This window comes from Panthera leo, chromosome B3 (assembly GCF_018350215.1).
Source record: "Panthera leo isolate Ple1 chromosome B3, P.leo_Ple1_pat1.1, whole genome shotgun sequence".
Classification (NCBI taxonomy): Eukaryota; Metazoa; Chordata; class Mammalia; order Carnivora; family Felidae; genus Panthera; species Panthera leo.
The window spans coordinates 145,873,449-145,896,810 of record NC_056684.1 but is presented as its reverse complement, the minus strand read 5'-3'; the positions used below and the strand labels follow the sequence as shown (position 1 = coordinate 145,896,810).

Here is a 23,362-nt window from a genome sequence, read left to right as displayed (position 1 = left end):
ACACACACTCGGGGGCCCGGGACGGCCACCAGGACCCAGGCGGCTTCCGGAGGCGGGAAGTCCAAGACCAGGACGCCGGCAGGACCGCACCTGGGACAAGGGTCCGTCCCAGGCCTCTGTCCTCGGCTCGCGGGCGGTGGCCCTCACACCCCCTCCCTTTGCACACGTGTCCGTGGCTGTGCTGCGCTAGGACCCGCCTAACGGCCTCGTGTTTCCCAAACGTCCTGACGAACGGTCTCACCGTCTCAACTTACCACCTCTGCAAGGCTGCGACCACACTCGCCCCCGAGGTGCTTCCGGAGTTAGGGATTCGACGTGTGGTTCGAGGGGGAGGCAGTGGGGCTCGGGACGCTCACCAACACCCCGAGGCAGCAGTCTTTCCGTCTGGGTCTGTGTTTCCCCCTTGCGCTTGCTGCCGGGAGGTGCCCGGGGCCACGAGCACGGCCTGCAGCCCGTCCGTGCCCTCCGCCCGTCCCTCTCGCGCGGTGTCTTCTCACCGCCCAGGACTCATCTACTCTGGAGGCATTCGCGGCAGATACCATCTCCTGGCCGCAGGCGGTCACGCGAAGGTGTTTCCCGCGTGCTTACGTAATGAACGCGTCTCACGGTTTAGGCCTCGGGGCGCACTCTCGTGCGCTGTTCTTTGAGCCCGGCCCCCTCCTCCCGACCGCTCCTCCTGCTTTGACGCCCAGGGCATTCGGGCGCCCCGGGCCGTGCTGTGTGTGCAGAGACGGTCATTTACGGGTGTCCGGCGGTCCCCTAGTTCAAGGGCTCGTCCTGTCCTCACGGACGCCCGGGCCCTCTCCGAAGCCCGCCGTGGTCCCAAGGGTGATTCTGCGCTCATCCGTCTGTACTTGCGCCAAACTGACGGTATTAATTAGTACAGCCTATTTAAACAAACACCCGTCTGCTGCGGAAGGAAGGTACGCCGCCAACGCGGACACCCTTGACTCTTGCCTCAAGCCACCGGTCTGTTCCACGTAAACTGTAGGCTTAGCTCGCAGGGGTCTTTCCCTGCCTGGGTCCTCGTGTGCCTGACTTCTGTCTGGGCAGCGGAGTCTGTGCACCCCTCGCCCAGGTGCTTCCTGTCCTGGGGCGAGTGCCACGTGCCTTCGAGGCCCGCGTCCACTTGATTCCTAGACAGACACCCCTTGTTCTCGTGACTAAAGCTGCTTTTATTTTCCAGCTGTTACTGCAGGCATTTCGACACGGACCCTGGACGCTGCTCTTGGACCAATCAACATTACAGAACTCCTGTTTTCAGGGTCCTACTGCCCTTATAAAGCGGATGCCTTTCCAGTCTCCGCAGCACTTTGTAGGAGACAGGACTTATCTCTTAAAGAGTTGGTGAAATTCACCAATAAAACCGTACGACGCTGTTTAGGGAACAGGAGGTTTTAACGCAACTTGACTAAATTGTAGTGTAATTCACGTTTTCTCTTTCACCAAGTCAGTTTTTCATTCATGATCTCACCAACTGCCCTCTCAGGTTTCGTATTAATCGGCGTTGTCTGCCGCGCTCTTGACGTTTCCCTGCCAGCTCCTCCCCACCACGTCTGTATGTGCGTTCTCCGACTCTTCCCCCCTTTTGCCAAAGGCTGGCCACGTTCTCGGCCCTTCCCCGCAGTGGGCCTCCGGCTCCGTTAAGTCACCGTTGTTTCTATCTCATGACGCTGGCTCTTTGCGACCTCCATTTTTCTGTCTGTCTTAGACTCACGCTGTTCTCCACATGCCCGTGACGGACGCTCACTAGGTCCCCAACATCTGCACTCCGAATGGGGGTGTCCGTGCTCAGGAGCGACGCTGGCGTGGGGGCAGCAACACGGGGTTCTGGACTCCACCATCCCATGCGCACCACCTCCGCGAGGGGTCGGGCAGGGCGGCCACTGTTTCCTGCGACCCCACCACGGACGTGCCGCTGGGGCCCACCAGCCACCCCCGGCCCCCTCCCCGGCTCCAGCCCGGCCCTGGGGCCTCCCTCGTGCAAGTGGACCTCCCGGGGATCTCCTTGGTTTGTTCAAGCGTGGGTGTGCGCCCAACGACGGTTTCCTCCTCTCTCTCCAAGGCAGCTGGCCTGGCCCCGGGTAAGGTCATCCTAGGTGTGTGTGTGTGGGGGGCGGTTAACGTGAGACGCCTGTGCTCCTGGCAAGGGGGAGTCCGTGTCTCTGCGTACGAGGCCCTGAACACACACTTCGCTCCCCAGGGTCTCTGGTTCCCGCCGTGAGGGAAGAGCCCACCCACAGGGCAGCCGGCCACGGCAGTCGGCAGAGGCTCCCCTGACCCAGGACAACTGGACGCCCGGGCCGGGCTGTAATCGGGCTGGAGCAGGCGCCAGGCCCCCTGCCCCCGGGCCTCTGTCTCTGCACCAGGTCCGGGCGCTACGGCTTCCGAGTGTTCTATGGTCAGTGGTCTTCGTGGGGGGTCAGGGGGTCAACAGGACGGAGCCCCTGGAAGGAGGGCAGGCCTCCCGGCTGCCGCAGGGAGCCCCCCACGCCCAGGCCACGAACAGAAGGGCCGGCTCGGGCGCCGGGCGGAGGATGGACACCTGGGTCGTGAGGGCCAGCGTCTGGAAGAGGAAGGTACCGGCAGGTGAGAGGGGACAGCAGTTGGGGGCAAGGGTGGAAGCGAGATGGTTGCACAGGAGAGGGGACTCGGGGGGGGTGGGCCACGACCACTCGAGGTGACCTGTACTGGCAAGGGCACAGGACCTGGAGGGCGGGGACCGAGTGCGGGATCGAGGTGAGTGTGAACTGAGCCATGGGACCCTGGGACAGAAGGCTGGCAGGGAGGCCAGGGCGGGGAGCAGAGCACCCTGTGAAAGGGAGAGTGGGGTGCAGGCGCCTCCCCCTGGGCCTCTCAACATGGCCCCACAGGCCAGAACACGCATGGCGGGGGGGGGCCAGGGTCAGGCGCTCTGCCCTGGGGTCAGGGAAGGTGCCCTGGGGAGGGCAGGTGACAGGGGCCACCAACACCGTTCCCTCAGGGCGGTGACACGAGGTGGGGGACAAGATCCCGAGGCCCCCTGGTTTAAGTGAGTTGCAGAATAAGTGAAATTACAGAAACTTCACAGAAACCTGATTTTGCAGAAATTTTATACACGCGAGGCCTGCAAGGCCTTTCCACCTCCACCGGAGCGTCTTGTGGTGGCTGGGAGGACGCCCACCCGCCCCTCCCCCAGTCCTGACCTTTGGGACCCACGCGCTGGCCCCACCGCTCCCCATTACTGGGCCAGCACCTGCGCCCCCGCCCCCCAGGACCTCAATTCCAAGCTGTAGGAAAAGCCCCGAGGTGGGGAGACAGAGCTGGGAGCAGCACAGGGAAGAGGGACCCCCCCCACACACATCCTCACGTGTGACACAAACCAGAGACGGGAGCCCGTGCAGATGCAGTGGCCTAGGAGGTGTGTGTGCCACTAACCAAATTACTCGCGAGGAGCTGCGTGGGGACAGTTCTCCAAAGGTGGGGTCTGAGTGGGGCACCATGGGGGTCCCTCGGGCTCCAGGAGGTCAAGGGACAGAGGAAGGTCAGTCCCCACCTGTGGGGGGGTCTGGTTGGCCTGGGGCTTTGGAGACCACACCTCAGTCTGCAGGCAGACCTGTCACGTGTCTCGTGGGCTCCCCTCTGGGTCTCCAGCTGAGTCCAGCCGGACACTGAGGGTCAGAGCTGGTCGACACCACGGTTTCAAGTCCCGACCCCTCCCTCGGTGAGTGTTAATCGCTACAGCATTATTTTGGGGGACAGTTTGGCAATGTCCAGTTCCCTTTATTGAAGTAAAACATACGTAACATAAAATTTACCACTTTTAATTGTGCTGTTGGGAGGCATTAAGCACGTTCACACTGTCACACGTCCATCACCACCGTCCGTCTCTAGAACTTTCCATCGTCCCCAACCTGAAACTCTGTTCCCGTTCAACGCTCACCACCACCCCCCTCTGTCCTGCTCTGTGTCCGTATGGACCCGACCCCTCTAGGGACCTCGCGGGAGTGGAATCTGTGTCCTCTAGGACTGGCTTGTCCCTCAGTGCGGTGTCCTCGCAGCTCACCCACGTGCGAGCAGGGCCAGAATCTCCTCCGTCTCTAAGGCTTGTTTATTCACTCACCCCGTGATGGACACGGGCCGCTTCCGTGGCCCAGCTACCGCGCATCATGCTGTTTCCAGTTCCTTCGGGACACCCAGCCGGGAGCGCGGCTGCTGGGGGCTGTGTGCTCAGCACCTCCCCTGTGACCCCCAGGCTACACCAATTACGTTCCCCCAACAGGGCACGGCGTTCTGGTTTTTAACGTTCGGTCAACAACTTTCGCCAGCAGGGTTCTCCCACAAACAGGGCTCCACAGCGCCACGTGTCCCCCAGGCCCGTCCAGAGAGTGGGCACGCCCATGTGCCGCACTCGCTCACTCACTCGCTCACTCACCCGCTCACTCACTGGCTGCAGGCTCTGAGCAGACAGTGCGTGGAGAACACACTGACCCCTCAGAGCGGAGGGGCCGACACGTCAGGGGCCGCGTCCCCACCTGGGCCCTGCCCGCAGCTCGGCGCCTGCATGGCCGGGGGAGGGGCCCAGATGACGGATCCTGCCGGGAGGAGCGCCAAGACCCCCGTCTTCTCCACAGGCTGTGCCTGCTCCTGGGGTACCGGGGCTCCTGCGAGGGGCCTCCAGTTTCTTTTTTGTCTGTTTCCACCTATTTCAGCTCCAGTCTCCAGTTCTTCTCAGCTTCGTCTGGCCCCTCGTGCTGAGCCTTCTGCGTCTGCCATTGAGTTCCGGCAGCCACGGCGGAATGTTCTGGAATGTTCTTTCACCAGACCCTCCCATCCCCATTTCACAGATGCAGGCGTGTGCCACTGTTGAGTTCTGCCCCCCCGCCCACCCACTCTCCCTTGCTCTGCTGGGCCTGGAGGCCGGTGGCTGCTAGAATCTAGAGCAGGGACCAGGAGGCCACCAGGCTCCAGCCTCTGCCCTGGGCGTCTGTGCCTCGGCTCCACCCTCCCGCTACCGGTTGACCCGGTGGCCCTGGTTCTCCTCCCAGGGCTCCTCCTGAGGCTCCAGCCCTCCTTGGCTCTGCCGGGCCTCAGGAGGGGGCACACCAGCACCTGTGCCCACTCTGGTCTTCTGTACCCTTCCCGCTAAGATGGCAAGTTCCCAAAATGAAGCCTCTCTCCAGTGTGTGGCCTGTGTCCTCCAGACCACCCAGGGGTGAAGCCCAGGCCTCCTGCCCCTGCCTCTCTCCATCTCTTGGATGCCCTCCGTTCTGTCCTCCTCTGCATCTGCCCCGTGGCTCCGTGCGGTCCTGCTGGTGCCCGCTGGTATGGAGATGCCTCGCTGCCAGAGCCTGGTGCCTGTCCCCGTCCGGCCTCTGGGCAGGCCCGACGGGCAGCGTCGACCGAGACTTCCTGCACTGCCGGCCCAGGATCCGAGCCGGCCCGCGCTCAGCCGCCTTGTGACCCCCGCCACCCCATCCCCCGCCCCGGGCGGCGACCAGGGCCCTGCCACCGTGTCACTGCCTCTTCTCCCCTCACCGAGGGCCCTCGGGGCTGGGAAACGTTCGCTTCCCACCGTCTGGACTGGCCCCAGGAACCAGAACAGCACCCCGCGCACACAGGCAGGTCCTCGCCCAGGAAGACGAGAGCCAGGGACACCAAGCCGCGTGGAGGAAGGCGCAAGACCCCAACTCTTCCTGAGATGGGAAATGCGGACGCCAGCACAGAGAGGTCAGAGATGGACCACAGATGCGGGAAGACAGCTGCTAGCAGACAAAGGGCCAAAGTCCCGGGAACAAAGCCTCTCACAGAAGCACAACAAAGAGACAAACAATCCACAGAACGGGGGCGATGGCCACGAAGAGGCGACCCACAGAAGTGCAGACCCACGACCCCAGTGACCTCAGGCTCCAGAACCTTCCAGGGCTCTGCTCACCCCTTGCTGCCCGGAGCCCCGAGGGCACAGCAGTTCATACTTCTCACCCCCCACCGCGAGGGACACCTCCCGTGTGCACCTCGGATTTGTGAAATGAGTCAGGGCAGAAGACCCTCAGCCCCCAGCGAGTGGCCCCCAGGAGTGGCGGACTGTCCCCGGGGACGTCCACACGCCCGCCCGTCTGCCACACGCCGCAGCCCACCGCCCGCCACCGCTCCTGAGCCGTGAGCCTGGCTCCCCCACCCCCACTGGCAGCCGGGGTCCGGGCAGACCACGCGTCACACGGGCTCACCTGCTGCTGGTCTCGAATCTACGACCACCCGAGCCCCATGTCTTAGAATCACTCTCAGAATCACCGTTTTAAAGTGTTCGAGTCGGTGGCACTTAGTACACGCAGAGCGTTGAGCAGCCGCCGCCTCCAATTCCAGAACATTCTCGTCAGCCTGCAGAGAAAGCCCTGCCCCTCGGCCGTCACCCCCATGGCCTCCCCCAGCCCCTGGCGGCCAGCAGTCTGCTCTCCCCTGTGGGTCCCCCTGCTGGGACGGTTCACAGAAAGGGAACCGCTCGACAGGCGGCCGCAGCGCCTGGTTCTCCACCGAGAGCCTTTTCCAGACTCGTCCGTGCTACATCCACGTTCCTCCGCGGGCAGGATAACCCTCTCTGCACGTCTTGTTCGCGCATCATCCACCGATGGACGCGCGGGTCATCCACGCCTTCTGGCAACTGTGAGTAGTGCTGTGAACATTCAGAGGAGTCCCCCCTTATCCGAGGGGGGCGCGCTCTGAGACCCCCTGAATCCTCGGGCAGTCCTGACCCCCACAAGCACATGCTTCTCCTCTCCACACACAGCCGGGATAAGGGTGAACTTACAAACCAGGCACAGGAAGGGGTCAACAACCATGGCCGGCCGTAACGGGACAATCCCAGCGATACGCCGCAAGGGAGGCCGCGTGACCGTGGTGTCCTGCGGCCCGGGATGACGGGGGACATGAGATGCCAGGGACGAGGTGACTGAGGTGAGTGGCGCTGGCTTGTGACCAAGCGTGAGGCAGCACTGCCCTCCAAGCACCGTCGGGGGGACCACCACCCTGCCCCAGGTGGCGGCTGACGCCCGTGACGGACTGCCGGGCGGGCTTCGGCTGGAGTCCCTGCCCCTCTCAGGAAAGACCGGTTTGCTGGGCCATGTGGTAACTCTGCTGAACCTTCTGAGGGCCTGCACACTGCTCCAGGGCAGCCGAGCAGGGACCCCGCCAGGCCCGGCCCTCTGGATGGCACCCGGCGCCTGCAGGGACGAGACCACTTTACGGGTTTCTGCAAAACAAGCAGCACCGGGGCTGGCCCTCTGAGCAGAGGCCGACTTCTACTGTTCTCCTCCAGGCACCGAGGGAACGGTTGAAACCGCGGCCACGCGTGGGGCGCACCTCCGGGGTCCCAGACGCGCTGACTCGGCGTTTGGCAGGAGGGAAAACCAAGGGGCCCTTTGTCTTCAGGAGCTGACCCGCCTGTGCGGTCGCGTGTCTGCCCTGGTGGGAGCGGGGGCTCTGTGCTGGCAGCTGGCCGGGGGCGCCCACGCTCTGCCCACCTCTCGGGGAGCAGCCAGCCCAGGAGCGGGGCCGGGGCAGACGCGGAAGGCCAGCCTGCCCCACGCAGGCCCCAAAAGTGCCGCAAGTCTACGCAGCCGGACCACGGCCTAGTCTCGGGGCAAGGCTGGGGCACGTGGAGGCCTGGAGCCTCGTGTTTGGCCCAACGTGCTTCCTGTAGAAACGTGCCAGCAACGGCGAGCCGTGGCCAGCTTACAAGAGCAAGCTCCGCCAAGGGCTAAGGGCTCCTGTTCCACCCACGTCCTGAGCATAGGTCACCTGCCCCTGGCAGCCCAGGGTGGCCGCTCTCTCTCACTGGCCCGGCTCAGCTTTCTCTGCTGTCCGAGCCTTATCTGGACACGGCTGCTTCCTGCTAATCCGGAGGCAAGGTCAGAGGTGCCGTCTCAGCGTCTCTGCTGGCTGGCATGTGGGGCCAGAGTGGCCTTTGTCACCGAAGCTGGGAAGCCCTGCAAGGGGGACGGAGGAGGAGCGGCTGGGTCACCGTGAGCCCACCTTCGGGCCCCGGCCCAGCCAGCCTGCCCACGGGGGGGCCAGGGCGCAGGAGGAAGGGGCGAAGGAGCCGGTCCCCGAGCGAGGTGTTGCCGTCAGAGGCCAGCGTGGCCACCCGCAGGGAGGAGCCGGGCACTCGCAGAGAGCACTGCGTGTCCGTCAGGCAGAGCTTCAAGGGGGCCTGGGACCCCGAAACTCCAGCCAGCCAGCAATGCAACCATGTTACACAAGGGCATTGGCTGTCGGCCAATGCCTGCTCTGGGACCAGCCACGGGGAGGTCTCCTGGGCCAGTGTCCTCCACCTGGGTGACCCAAATGCCCCAGAGGTCACCCTCGGCCCCTCATCCTCCAGCCCAGCAGCCTCAGGCATGAGGGGAACCCCACATGGTCTCCGGCAGGCGAGGCCCTGCCCAGCGCTCTCCCTCCCGCCTGCTGAGGCCTTTACTTTTGCAGAGGCGGCCCCGGCCAGCGCCTGGGAAGAGAAGGACGCCATCCGGTAACAGGGGTGGGGACGGCAGGCTGGGGAGCCCCCAGGGCACCTCGGTCGAACCCTGTGTCCCTCCAGAGTGGCCTGCAGGCTGGACTGCAGGGACACAAGGATGGTCCTGGGTGGCCCTGCTCCAGGCAGGTGATGCTCGGCCAGCTGCCGGCCCTAGGGTCTGCCCAGACAGGGTCAAGCGCCAGCCTTTCTCTGGCCAAAATCCACCCGCTTCCCGCCCCTCCCTGACAAGGGCAGGGAGGGGGGTGAGCACACTCGGTGGTGAGCCTGGAAGGGGGCGGCCTCGCCTTCCAGCTCCTCTGGCTCCCCCAGGGGCTCACCCCCCCAGCCAGGCTTGCCCCAGGCACGTCCCCAGGCTAACCCAGAAAGCAGCCGGAACCTTCTCTCTGGGGACAAGAAGTGCCCCACGTTGGACAGTACCGCCCTGAGCGATGGGTGTCCACGAAGGCCAAGGGGAGCGGGACCCACGCTGACGGCGGGGCGCTGTGCCACAGGCTGTCCCCCCCACGGGCGGGCTCAGTGCAGCGGCAGAACCAGCCCTGCTGGGCATGGAGTGCTTCCAGCTCGTCTAATGACCACAGTGCGCCCGGGGCAGCCCGACCTCCCAGAGGTGACGGGTGGCGTGGGACCCCGAGGGGCAGCGGGTGGGTGGGAGTCATGAGGCGAAGGAGCTTCTGTGGTCCCGGCACCTCTGACGCCTTACACCAGGGGTGGCCCAGCAGAGCCCCAGGCCGAGTGGGCGCTCCCCCCTGGAGCCCCTGCCAGCACACAGCACAGAGCCCCGGCACCGCACCCCCCACGCCGGGCTCGGCTGGGCCCCAGGTCGAGGCAGATAAGGAGCCGCGAGGCCGCCCGCAGGAGGCCTGTGTCGGGGAGCGGGAGAGTGCACGGCTGCGGGCGTCCCCCCAAAACCCCGGGGGGCAGTGCGTGCCACACGCTAAATTGTTTCCCCCCAAATTCGTGCTGAAACGGCCCCCCACCTCTGGCATCATGGCGGTAGGAGGTGGGAACTGGGCGGTGAGGCCCGGGCGGGATGGACCCCAGGCTGCCGGACTAGGACCCCCACAGGCACTGCTCCATTTGTGCCGTGAGGCGTCCCTAGGGAAGCCTCCACCAAGGAAGCCCAGGTGCCCCAGGACTGCTCCCCTCCCCACCGAGAGGGCAGCAGGGGTCCGTCCCGCAGGAGCGTGCTGCATCTGCGACGGCCGCGTCAGGGGCCGGGTGGCAGGGCGGTAACGTGCAGGCTGGCCCGATCCGGGACAAGGAGAGGGACAGCGGTGACGCTGACCGCGGATTCGCGCCGTGCGCACCAAACCACAGGAAGCCCTTCCAAGCAACCAGAGAGAACTCCCTCCCCACGAGGAACCTCCAGCAGGCTTCTCCCCAACTTCTCAAAATCGCCGCAGAGGCCAGAAGACAGAAGCGTCCGAGGGCCCCGGGAGGGCGGGGCAGAGGCGAGGCCGTCCCCTGTGGCTGTCTCTCAGGGGCCAGGGTGGCGGGGAGGGGGCGGCTTTCCCTTCAAAGGCAGCGCAAGCCAGTAACAGACAAATGGACAGAAAACTTTCCTGGAGACGCTAATAAAGGAAGGCAAATCAGTCTCGATCGGTTTCCTCGGAGAAAAATGGCCAAAAACGCAAAGAGAAGGAAGCACGACAAACGCGTGTGACAGGTGCCGCAGACGTACAGACCTGGAGTCAGAAGTGGGTTTGTGCGAGAGAGCGGCCCTCCCGGGCGGGGCGGGGGCTGCCGCGGACACAGCTGGCCAGGCGGTGCTGAGGACACAGTGGGATTCGAGCAGAGGACAGAAATGACAAGGGGCCCGTCACCAGGAAGCCGAGCCGAGGCCAGCTCCAGCCACGCCAGACCACCTGCGCAGGGCGGCAGGCGGCGCAGCCCCGGCGGTGACCTGGGAAGTGGGCCAGGGTCCACGGGTGGGGGGGGGGGGGGGGACGCGTCGCCAGAGGCCTACGAGCAGGCAGCGCGGCTCCGGCCGGAAAAGGACACGAGACGAAGTCTCCAGGAAGCCCCGTCCACCCCTCTCACAAACCTGTCTTGGGCTTCTCGCACATCCAGCCCACCTGGGCTGTGCCCCCCCCCCCCCCCCCCCCCGGGAGCCACCAGGCTGCCAGCAACACACAGACCACGCGCTGCCTCCGCCGGCACCAGGACCCCCTCCCTCACCCCGTGCCAGCCCCCAGCCCAGCAGCCCCTCCTCCCCACTGGTTCCGCCCGCGAACACCCACTTGGTCAGCAGCTGTGCACCTGAGACGCCGGCCACGGCCACGGACTACCCACCCAGGTCCACGGCAAGGCCATGCGGGCTCTGGCGCTCCGGGGTCTGCGCCCCACTCTGGGCCCCCGTCTCACCACCCCCTGCTCTGCCACGTCTGAGAATCAGGTGATCGATCCAGGAGAAGCCACACCCCTCACCCCCTTCCTCCCAATGACTCCAAGCCCCCCCCCCCCCCCAGCGGCCACCACCCCCCTCCTCTCCCAGATGGCGCCCACCCCTCCCATTGTCTCCTGGCCGCACCCCAGCAGGCTCGGCCCCAGCCAGAGACACTCCTGGATGGTCCCAACAGGGGGTCTGTGCTCACACGTTTCCCAGTAGCAGCCTCCTTGGTCTCTGGCACCCAGGGAGGTTCTCGCCCTTCCAGACAGTGCCGGGCCCCTCTTCTCAGCCACACCCTGAGGGACCGCCTCAGATTCGCCGGGGCCCCCGTCACCCGAGGGGCAGGGTCACACCGAGGTCAGGCCAACGGTCAGGCGGACTGGCCTGCAGGCTCGGCCACTTCCCACCGCCCTCTGCGGGCACAGCACTGACCGCTCGGGGCCCCCAGCTCCCCGCGCCAAGCCAGGATCGTGCCCACAGCCCACTGGGTGGCCGGGATGAAAAAGCCAAGGTGCCATCACATGGGATCAGGTGCGCTGGCTCAGGGGGGCCCTGCCTCACAGCCCTTCCTCTCTGGAGGGGCTGCGAGACCCCGAAAGGGAAAGGGCAAGGTGGGGTGCCACGTGGAGCCGGCGTGAGGCGGGTGCAGGTGCCGGTGGGCGCTCGCCCCTCCTCTGCACCCGCCCTGAGTTCCAGCTGCAGATGTCCGCTGCCCGGCAGGCTGGGGACGGGCGCCACGGGCGCGCCTGTCGGCTCTGCGGACGAAGCAGCCTGCTGTGTGCTGTGGACCCGCTGGGCACCGGGAGCCCCGGGTCTGGGGACAGCGCTGGGCCCCACCACATCCCCCGCCATTCCCGTTTCGAGCGGCCCCCTGGCTGCTTACACCACAGCAACGCCCCCCACCCCCCGCCCCGCCCAGAGGACACTGAGGACCCCAGCCCCGGAAACTCCTGGAGCTCCTGAAGGCCACCACACCCCCACCCCGTGTCCTCTCCACAAGCATCAGCCAGCCCGGTGCCCAGGACGGTGCTGGAGGCCGGGGGGCCACAGGGAGGGGACAGCAGGCTGGGCCTGGTTCCAGGGGCTTCTCATCCAGGCAGGAAAGGCAACAGCTGCTGGGGAGCAAATCTCAAATGACGCCCAGAATGCCAAGCTGGGCGTCTGTAGCGGGCGGGAGGGAGCAGGGGGTTGGGACAGGGCCGCGTGGGGGCCCAGGGCCTCTACACTACAGCGCACGGCCAGTGAGGACGAGGACCCCCGCCCTGGCTTCACCGTGCCCACGGCTCGGGGCCTGGCTCGTGCCCACCTGAGCACCACGGCTCAGGGCTCTGTCAGCCGGGGGATGGGCCTGAAGGTCACCGCCGAGTCCCCTGCTGTGGGACTCTGGGTCGAGGAGCTGGCCTGCCTTTCTCGTTGGGTCGCAGGCCGCGCTCTTGGGAGAAGGGACCTCATCCTCCCCTCCTCTTGAGGGAACCAGAAAACCCCCAAGGAGCAAATTCACCAGGAGCTCTCTCCTAAACCAATCCAATCAGACACGTTTTCTGTTTGTTCCCAACACGAAGATCATTGCCCAGCGAGCTCCCTGTGAGCAGACAGGCGCTGGGGCGCGACCACGAAGGTCCTCGGGGTGGTATTTTCTCACCCACCGGACCGGCCTCCTCCGCCTGAAGACCCCGCCCGGGGCTCCTATTTCAGGGACGGCACGTGCGGACACCCCAGCTTTCAAGTGACCGTGAGGCCAGGCCAGCAGTTTCCTGCGTCCCCCCCCCCGCGGCGGCTGGTGACGCAGCTGTCCCCTCCCTGGTGGGCCTCTGCCGTGGTGGCACAGAATGGAATGTCCTCCTGTCCACGGGAGCAGCCTGCCCCGGGCAGGGTGGTCACCACCTATTCTTGAGGAAGTGATTCTCCAAGAGGCAAAGCAGGAAAGAGGAAGGCAGCTGTGGTCGACTCTGCTGGTTCAGACGAAGGCAGAGGCAGGGCCTCACCGCTGGGCAGAGGGCTCGGCGTCCACACCGGCTTCTCCCGGAGAACCCTCACCACGGCCCTCACGCCTGGCCTGCCGCTGCACGCGGCTTTTATCTGCCGAGATCGATGCCACCAGCGATCCTCAGGGGGCTCAGCTGTCGACAGTTCTGCTCCAGACCCAGACCACGAATAAACACACAACCGGAACCTTCCATGACCTGCCAGGTGGCCTTCCAGAACCCACGGATGGGTCCGGCCCATGCCTCCCGGCACATGCGGGCAAGTCGGAGGCGAAGGTGGCAGACGCCCCGCCCAGACCCCAAGGCCTCAGCCTCCTGCCTCCTCACCGGGGCCCCCAGCAGGGCCCCTCCCTCAGCTGCAGTGCTCACAATGCTGAACTCAGACCAGGAAGGCAGCCTCCACCGTCACAGCGCAGCCTGGTGGGGAGCCAGGACCCGGTGCCCCTTGTGTGCAAACAGCCCGTCACCCCCCGCGACGCCCCTTCTGTCCCAGGGAGCCCCGTCGTCTTCCCTTCCTCCCAAGGGCTCGCCCTGACCAGGCCCTGTCCGCCCTCCCAGCCACCCGCTCAGCCCCCCATCCTCACTCCTCTCTCAGGGGCCCCACACCCACAAATGAGTTCATCGTCCTGCCCCCGGACGCTCCATCGGACAAGTGCTATGTTTGTAAACACAGTCCCCGCTCGTGCATTTCCTGGCAGAACCAGCCAGAGAAGAGGGTGTGCCGACCCGTCCCTACTAACCTCCAGTTACGCTCGGCCGGCTGAAGCCTAAGCTAGGATCCAGCCAGAGCCTGCACGCTCCTGAAGGGCCCTCTGCGATGGCCTAGGACCCCCGGGGACCCCAGAGGACAGTCAGCTGGCCGCAGGCGAGGTCCCCAGAGCCGGCCCTCGGCAGGACACCTGCCTGAGGCACTTCTGGGGGCCCTGGAGACCCACAACGTCCCCTCCCGGGTGGGCAGGGATGCGTGCGTGAGCACGGAGGCACCGCCCAGCTGAGGGCAGAAGTGCGAGGCCGGGGCACCTGCGGAGCCGTGCTCCACGTGCCGCCCCTGCCACCCGGGAGGCCACGCCGTGCCACAGACGCTCACTCGAAACCAGGGAGGTCCCAACCTCCCAGGACACAATCGGGAGGTACGGTCACGGGTGCGAGATCTGCCACAGTCACGCGGCAACACGAGACTCAAATTACGTGACGGATCCTAGCAAATACGTTAGAAGAAATAAAAACTATCTGGAGAGGGGCGCCTGGGTGGCTTGGTCGGTTAAGCGTCCGACTTCAGCTCAGGTCATGATCTCTCGGTCCGTGAGTTCGAGCCCCGCGTCGGGCTCTGTGCTGACAGCTCAGAGCCTGGAGCCTGCTTCCGATTCTGTGTCTCCCTCTCTCTCTGACCCTCCCCCATTCACTCTGTCTCCAAAATAAGTAAACGTTAAAAAAAAAAAAAAAAACTATCTGGAGAAAAAACTCAGGGAAAGAGGCAGGCGCCCCAGCTGTCCACAGTTTGAGGCTCTGACTCACAGAGGTCACCCCAGAGGTCACCTGAGGGCCTGCCTGGGGGCGCCAGCACCGTCCCAGTGGGGACGACATGTGCCCTACGAATTGAGCCGAGCAACCGGGGACAGGAAGGAGGTGGTTGCCACACGAGGATGGAGACTGTGCAGCCCACCCAGGGCAGAGCCGGGCTGGCACTTCGGTGAAGGGTACGACCACGTCTGAGCAGAGGGGGTGCCTCTGAGGGCCCGCCCGGTGGTGGAGGAGGGACGAGGGCCTGTGGGGGCGGGGGTGGGGGCAGAGACAGGGGCTAAACCCCCTGCCAGCAGGACTCCACCCACAGAGAGGGCAGAGGGTGACGCTGTGGACAGACACTGCGCCGTTCACCTCAGACCCCACGATGTGCGTGCAGGGGCGGGGCGCGGGGGTGCATGCTGGAAGGGTGGTGTTGCCACGTGGAAAGCAGACACGGAGCCAGCTGACAGCCGGCCGTGAGACACTCGAGGCACCTCCCTTGCTGCCAGGAGCACAAGCCAGCTGGGAGGAGAGGCTGGGCCAGTTCCTCCCGGGCCCCTCCCAGCCCACCTGCCGATGGGCAGCAGAGCCCCACGTGTGCCCACCGCCTGTCCCGGCCCCCGGCCCTCGTCTCCCACCATCGGGACAACAGCGCCCACAGGCTCTCGGCACCACGGCTGGGTGCTACCTGTGCCTGGCCAGGGGGCAGGTGCGCCAGTCGCTGGTGCCCCCGCCGCCACAGGGGACCCACCCTGGCTAGAGCAGCAAGAGACCCGGGGCCGCGGCCTTGACTCCCTGGGGCGCCAACCGCCAGGCAAGCGGCAGCTGGGCTTTGTACGCGTGCCTCCCTGCCTGTCAGGTGCACAGCTGCCCTTCCCCCAGAGGGAGACGGGGCCGGAGACACCGACAAACAGAGCGCTTCCACCGGACGGAAGTCCAGACGGTGCGGCTCGGGTACAGTCCCCCTGGACCGAGGCACCTCGAGGGCAGACAGGAGCCGGGCCTCTAAGTACGCGCCCACACCATCTCCAAGGCTGACTTTCCACTGCAAGGCTGCCTAGCAACCGCGGGAGCCGATGAGGCGCAGGTGCGGTCCGGCAGTTCCACGCGCTTGCCGCGCCCTGCCCGAGTCCAAACGCTGCCCCGCACCGCCAGCGGGGACGCGCGGATGTGCCAGTGCCCAGAGCACAGCAGCCTGGGGCCGGCCACGATGCTGGATGACACTGGGCTGTGCCCGCGGGGAGGGCACGCTCAACCCGTGGGCTCTGGGCGCACACGGTCCGCCCACCCTGCCTGCATCCCAGCACCCGTCTCTGTGACGGGTCACTCTGGCCGGGCCGCATGCTGCCTGGGCTCCCGACGGACCCTCGTGATCTGACCCATCACAGGGTCAAAAAAACACATCATTTTTCCCGATTGAACAGCCACTCTCTGGAGCGGTCCCCCTACCCCACGGACACCCGCCCTCACCCAGCCCTCCCACGCGGGACGGCCAGCATGTGGGGCAGGAGCGCGGAGAGCTGCTTCTGGAGCCCAGCCGAGGGGTCCCCACCCAAGCATCACATGAGACCACCCTGCCCCCCCCACCCCCCAGCAAAGCAGCTGTGAGCTCCCTTAAGGCAGCTGCTTCCTGCCACACAAAGGCCAATTCTGCACAGGAAGCAGACCACGGCCCAGGTGCACACTCACGGGTGGGCTGCAGCGAGAGGCACTGGATGCCCAAGTGCCCCCCACAGATGCCAGCCCACGGGCCACAGAGGGCCAGCCTTCTCGGTCTCCCCTCCGAGCCGACTTCATCCTTCGGACGCGGCAAGCACCGCGGCCCCCCCTCCGCCCGCGCACACATCCACCCCGCCCCAGCTGCCAGCCAAGTCCACGGCGCCCAGCCTGTGCCTCTCCCCCAGCACGCACCCGCACACTCGAAACAAAACCCACACTCGTGAGCAGAGCACCCCCGTTCAGCTCCGGGAGCTCCCCAAGCAGGCGCACCATGTCCACACCGAGCCCTGGGTGGAAGACGGCACAGTGCCCACCGGCTGCCCCGTGGGACGCGGGCAGAGGTAGAAGGAAGAGCTGAGAACCAGCCACCGTCACGGGGACACGCAAAACCTGCCCGGCAGTGGTCTCTGTGACCACCCGCCGGGATGGTCGCATCCGGACGGGGCTCCAGAGGCCCGCAGGGACGGCGCTGAAGAGAGGGCGGCTGGCACTTCCCAGAACTGGTCAAAACCACCGACCCACGAAGTTGGAGAACCCCAACCATGACCAGGCAGTATCAGAAGAAAGCCACACCTGGAGGCGACAGAGAGGCGATCGCGGAGGACAGACCTTCAAATGAGTCTCACCCGACCGACGGCCGACTTCTCAACAGCAAAACTGAGCACAAAGTCAGGAAGATACGCCCTCCACGTGCAGAGGGGAGATGCCACCTGCACGTCCACACCCACAGGACACCCTCCAGAAAAAAGGACAAACGTTCCCGATACACAGAAAAGCAGTTATCAACACCACCTCGCTAAAGAAAATCCTGAAGATGCCTTCTCAGACATAAAGAGGAGGAAAACTATTCCAGGTTCTGAAATAAAGGAAAGGAAGTGGTGAGTTTTGCGGTTAATCGAGTGCTAACAGAAGAGCGGAGTAGAGCGGAGAAGTGCCTCCCGGGCTCACGAGCACGGTGACGTACACCAAACAGGAGCGTGTCAGCATGAAAGGGTTGGGTCAGAATGACAGGTTGTAAGGTCCATCCTTGCGTCTGCCAGGAACAGAATAAAGGTAAATTACCTTGAAAATACAGCCAGTATGCAAACTGCAACGTACACAGTAATCACTAAGACACAGAAACAGTGGTAAATTTCAAACTAATATATGCTGGAGAAATAGAATGACAAAAAGCCCGTTCAAAATAAGGTAAGACCAAAGAGAAAAACAAACACAGAAAATAGAAAACTGATGAGCACAAAACGTAAACAGGTAGACGCGAACCGAAACGTCAGTAATTTAGGCAAAAGACCTAAATTATTCTAGTTAAAAAATAAAGATTCTCAGATTCTAGTTAAAAAATAAAGATTCTCAGAGTAAACAAAAACCAGATCCATGCCGAATAACCAAAGATACATCTCACGTGAAAGGACACACGAAAGTCTAAAGAAAAAAGGTGGAAAAAGAAGTAACACATAGTGCTTTCCAGAAGCTCAGAGAGCTTTCCTGTCACCAAAGTCCACGTTCAGACAGCCATATGTGCTCAAAGTTCAAAACCCCTGGAAGGTATCATAATCCAAACACGTATGTACCTAAGAGCTTAGTCTCAAAATGACACAAGTCCAAGAGAAACAGATCAATCCACCATCAGAAGATTTTAACACACTTCTCCGGTAGACAAAAAGGGGAAGAGATCTGAAGACGGCAGTGAACCAAGCCTGAAGGGCGCGGACAGACATCAAACGCCATCAACTGCCAGAAACGCATTCCTTTTCGGTACAAACAGAACATGTATGAAAACTGACCTCAAACTGAGCCATAAGGCAAGTCACAAAAAATATTATGGACCTGGTGTCATGCTGACCACTCTCTCTGACCACAACATAATTAGGTTAGAAAAGAACAGTCGGAAGAAGAGAGATGAACTGCATCATGGAAAACTAGGAAACAAACCCATATGTTTGCGTATCCAGAAACTTGGAAACTTGCAATTCCGACAGGTTACGGAGAGAATAGTGGAGACCACGAAGAATATTTTAAGTGGAACGACTCTGTGAGGCACAGCTGATTTCCAAAGTACAGACGCTTATGTGAAAGGAAACGAGGAGGAAAATGAGGAGCCACACATTTATCAGAAGAAACTACAACAAGAACAGCAATGTAAGCCTGAGAATCATAAATGGCAGAAAACAAAGAACCAGTATTCATTTCATCCACTGCTGAGCCCTCGGTGAGACAGAGACAAGTGTTCTTGTCCACCTGCACAGCAGCTAGTGTGACGAACTGAGGGGACAGCACTACAGACCCTGCGGGCGTTAGAAAATAAAAATAAGAGAATATTGTGAACGACTATATGCCAATAAACTCAAACATCTGGACAAAATGGACACATTCTCAGGAAAACATATTTTAAAACGCCAACTCAAAGGGGGGAAAGTGTCCTACAGCTATGGAAGCCACTGAATCTGGGCAGTGCCTATAAAGCAATCCCACGCTGAGGGTCCTTTCTGGCTGGCTTCCCACAAACATTCCGCGATGAAGCAGCCCCAGTCTTGCATACAGGACGCCACAAAGCAGCAAAAGGAGACACACTCTGAAGCGTGTTCTACAAAGTGTCTTGGCATCAGAATCTGGTGAGACTGCAGACCACACGCGCACACACACAGATCCTAAACAAAATCTTCGTCTAAACCCGCCAATGAGCGAGAAGGGTGACACTGCACGACCAGGCTGGAATTTTTCCAAGAACAGAAGGTTAGTTTAATACTAGAAAATCCATTTACATAACGTAATGTACCACAACAGCAAGTCAAGGAGAATCAGATGATGCTCTTAATTTAAAAAAAAACCTGTTTGGTTATATTCAACATCCAGGCACAATAATCCCAGAAAAGACCCTCAGGAGAAGCCATCACCCAGCTGTCGGAATGGCTAGAAGTCACAAGACGATGGAACACAAGACGGAACACAGGACGCGGCTAGTGGCAGCAGCAGACAGTGCCACCACTTCAGAAAACTGGCACACGCCACCCCCCCCCCCCGGTGGCCAGTTGTCACCAAGGACAAGTGACAGCCCTGCCCCAAACGGCCATGGCAGCTGTGAACCCAAGAGCCTCACCCTGGAAACAACCCACACGCCTGCCGACAGGACAGGTAGAAACAAGGCGCGGTTTCTTCCCACCGCGGGATACCGTGCGCACCCAGAGGAGGGACCGTGGACACGGACTCGGCGTGCGTGAGCCCAAGAGCCACGTGCTGCCTGATCCCGCCGCAGGGAGGCCCCAGAACAATGGAACTAGCCTGCAGGTGCGAGCGGCCGCTCCCGTCTTGCTGGGGTGTGGCCGACGGGCACACAGCCACCAGACGTCCCCTGCCAGCTGGACAACCTCCTCCCTCCACCATGTGAACCAAACTGCAATTCGGTCCCTGAAATGGGCCAAGGATGCGAACAAGGGGTTCACAGAGGTAAAGATCAGAGTGAACAGTAAGCAGGGGAAAGGATGACCAGCCCCCCAAAATTTAAAAACTAATCGATAACCTGAACAGGAAAGAAAAAATAAATGGGGCGCGCAAGGGTATGAAGTGACCCAGAATCTGCTGGGGCCCAGGGGTAGGGGAGGGGCCACCTGCGGAACCCCGGCCACGGCGCAGACAGGAGGCGACAGGGAAGGGCGCCACGCCACTGCTGATGGCCACCCGGGAAGAGTGCACCTGTGACGGCCTCCTCGGGGAAAGCCACCAACTCAGGGCTCCCTGGAGTTCCAGCTTCACACCTTGCACAGGCCCCGGGGAGAGCAGGGAGCTTCCGCCACGACCAGGAAGGGAAGGGCGAGAGACAGGAGCCAGGAAAGGCAGAGGTGCACACCTCGCAGACCGCCAAGGACCACGCATCACTGGGAGAAGACGGCCCTAACGCTTGTGGCTGGGGAAGGATGACCTTCCCCTCAAGAAACTGCCCCGGCTCAAGGGGGGACAAAATAAAAATAAGAAGGAGAAAGAAAAATTGGCAAAAGAAGTGGCCTGCAATTTTGCGGACGAGGAAGTGCAAACGGCATCAGTAATCAGAGAAATTCGAATTAAAACCACGAGACCGTTTCACACCCACCAGACTGGCAAAAATTAAAAGTCAGGCAAAGTGTTGGCAAGAATGTGGAGCACTGGGGACTCTCCTCCCCGCCGCTGGGGGCTGGAGTTGGCACAGCCACTGCGGGAAGCCTCCTGGTAGCAACACCGCGCACACACCCCCAAACCCTACTACGGGCACGTGCTTGCGGCAGGCCTGGCCGCCCCCTGGACACACACGTGCACAGGACGGGGACTCAACGCCGACGGCAGCACATCCGACATTGCCGAAAAGCTGGAAACGGGTGAAAGGTCCCCTGAAGAGCAGAGGCCCATGTTGTCATCTTGCAGGGGCAGCCACGGGTACGTTGTCACTCGGGAACTTAAAGACTGGGTGAGAGCAAGACACGCAAACGAACAGAGAAAGTATGACCCCTTTAGGTACGAAAAACAGTCCTGCGCAGAAGGTATGGGCAGGGGATGGGCACCGCCTCTCAGGGAGGGGCCACACTCACCAGGACAGGTGGGGGGCGTGTGCCATAACCCATGTTCCCTATGTTCAACCCATAAACTCTGCCTGCCTCTCCTGATGGCTGTCGTGCTCACCCCAAAGAACACCACCCGCCATCACCCCTCCCCTTCGGCCCAGGCTGCACACCCCACCCCCGTCCCCTGACGCTCACCAGAGCGGGCTTCCCAGACCATCTCCACAAGGTGTTGCAAGGACCCTAAATCCAGCTCCTACCCTCCTGGCCTCTCCTGCAACCTCCCCCCACCACCCTCCAGTTAAACTTCAGCGGTCTTTTGGGGAGCCCCAGGAAGCAGCTGGAGAGGTGCAGCAAACAGAGGCCACGCTCTGCACTCTGTCGGGGGGCACGTGGTGTAGCAAGGGGGCACTGACGGAAGGCAGCCAGCATGAGAGATCTAAGGGCTGGCGGCGGTGGTGACAGTGCCGAGGGACAGACACATCGGGGGAAGAGCTGCCCATATTGACCCCTGGCTGTGGGACTCGACCCTAGGGCAAATGCCAGGATGGGAAAGGGCGAGGAGATGCTCCTCAGCTTGGCTGCGAGGCTCAGAGACCTCCCAGAAGGAGAGGTGAGCAGGTGGGTCTGGAGTCACTGGCCCCCAACCCCGGCTAACACCGACCCTCAGGTCTCACAGGGTCACCGCGTCCTCCAGGAGGCCCCATGCAGATCTGGCAGGTATACAGAGGGCCCGTCCTTTCCACTTGGCACAGCCAGTGCCCTGAGCTCCCAGCTCTGCACCCCCAGGGAGCACACCCCACAGACTGGCATCCCCAACACCTCGCTCTGTGACACCTATAGAACGAGCTGTGTCCCCTTCAGCAATACACCACCCACTCCCCATGTCTGGATGGCAATCCTGAGGTCCTCACCACGAGGTCTCCCTAGGGAGTGCAGCCCTCCAGGCCTGACCCTAGTGTGAGTCTGCCTCTTCCCTCTGGCCTGAGAACTTCATCTTCAGGGACCACTGAGTCTGGAAGAAACCGAGAGAGCGCCAAGCTGGCAAGGAAAACAGGGAGGCTGCCAGTCTGCGTGGAGGTGACCTCGCTACAGCACTGGCCTGTGGGTAGACCTGGTCTAGCTGTTCCCACTGGGGTCCAGCCACTTCCCCACCGAGGCGGGGGGGTGCAGTCCTCTGCCATGGCAAAACTAACAGCCTGGTGCAAAGCGCCCAGCTCATGGACACGAAGGTGTCTCTAAACTAGGAAACACGGCGCACACAGGTAAAGGGCCAGCAGGACTGAGCAGGCAGCACCAGGCCCCCAAGACCACCAACAAAAAGCTGTGTGCTGGATGAAAGAGAAAAATCACGGTCCCAACTTCAGGTGTCCTCTGGACACTGTGCGCCCTGCGGGTCACTCCCAGGACACTCGGACTTGACAGTGTGGCTGCGCGCAAAAGGAAATCTGACAGCAGTGGAGAGAGGAGGCGCCCTGAGTCAACTCCAGCACCAGCACCGCATCAGTGGACAGGTGCAATGATGCCGCCTGGGAGCGAAACCAGGTGAGCCTCAGAAGACCGCGGGACCTGAGACACCCGCGCCACTCCCTCCCGGCGGTGCCAGGACCTCAGAGGCCCTCCACGCGTCAGAGATTGCTCCCATTGAATGCGCATGCCGGAGTGGAGCGCGCAAACGCGAGGCCCGGGGTGGGGGGCCCCGGGTGGACGGGCGGTTCGGGTGGAGACCCCGGGCACGAGGACCCGGGGGACGGCCCCGAGCACGAGGTCCCGGGTGGAGTCCCGGATGGACAGTCTCGGGTGGGGACGGCCCAGGGAGCAGGTCCCGAGTGGACGGTGCGAGGCGGACCGTCCCGGGTGGGGACGGCGCGGTGCGCAGGGCCCGGATGGACAGCCCCGGGCAGGCGGTCCCGGGAACAGGTCCCGGGTGTCCGGCAGGTGCGCGCGGGAACAAAGCGGCCGGGCGGCGGCGTACCTGGGCACGCAGCTGGGGCTGGAGCCGTCCACCTCCCAGGTGGCGAACAGGTTCATGGGCACGGGCGTGTTGAGCGCGGCGGGCGCGCCGGCCAGGCCCAAGCGGCCCCGCTCGGCCATGGCGCCGGCCCCGCCGCTCCCTCGGCGGCCTGGGCTGCGGCCGGGCCGCGGACGCGCGGCGGGCGGGCGGGCGGGCGGGCCGGGCGCGCGGAGGGCGGCGGCGCGGTCACATGGCTGCCGGCGGCGGGGACGGCCGGGCGGGCGGCGGACGGGCCCGCGGGCGGCAACCAGGCTGCGGCCGCCCCGCCCCGCGCCGCGCGCCCCGCCCCTCCCCGCGCCGCGCGCCCCCGCCGCGCGCCCCGCCCCCGCCCCGCCGCCGCCGCCGATTGGCTGAGCGGGCGCGCGCTCACCGCCTCGAGCCCAATCGAGGCCCGCGGAGCGCTGGCCGGAAGTGCGGGGACGCTCGCGCTCCCTGCCGCCGACTCGAGAGGCGTCCCCCGGCCCGCGACCCTCGGGAGCGCGCGCCCGCGCCCGCGCACAGGCCCCGCCCCGCCTGCCCCACCCCGCCCCGCCCCCAGGGAGCCTCCGGGTGGAACCCCACCCCCCACCCCGCACCCCGCACCCCGCACCGCCGTCGCCTCCACACACACACCCCGCCGGTCCGCCCGCCACACGCGCTCCCGCGTCCCCGGCCGCCAGCACCCGCCCAGTACCGCAGTCCCGCGCACTCGCGTGTCCGCGGCGCCCCCCAGGGGCACTC

General features: G+C 63.6%; 1 protein-coding gene across 5 annotated transcripts in view; it reads right to left on the bottom strand.

The window, feature by feature from the left end:
- Positions 1 to 22,723, bottom strand: part of PACS2 (phosphofurin acidic cluster sorting protein 2) — a 55,571-nt gene extending 32,848 nt beyond the window's left edge. For all 5 annotated transcript variants that reach the window (XR_006204116.1, XR_006204117.1, XR_006204118.1 and 2 more), the window contains exon 1: positions 22,604 to 22,723. Coding sequence is in view for 2 of the 5 variants with exons in the window: in XM_042944489.1 (XP_042800423.1) it covers positions 22,604 to 22,722 (119 nt within the window). In the remaining 3 variants the exon portion in view is untranslated. The remainder of the gene's footprint in view (positions 1 to 22,603) is intronic.
- Positions 22,724 to 23,362: the final 639 nt, after the last annotated feature.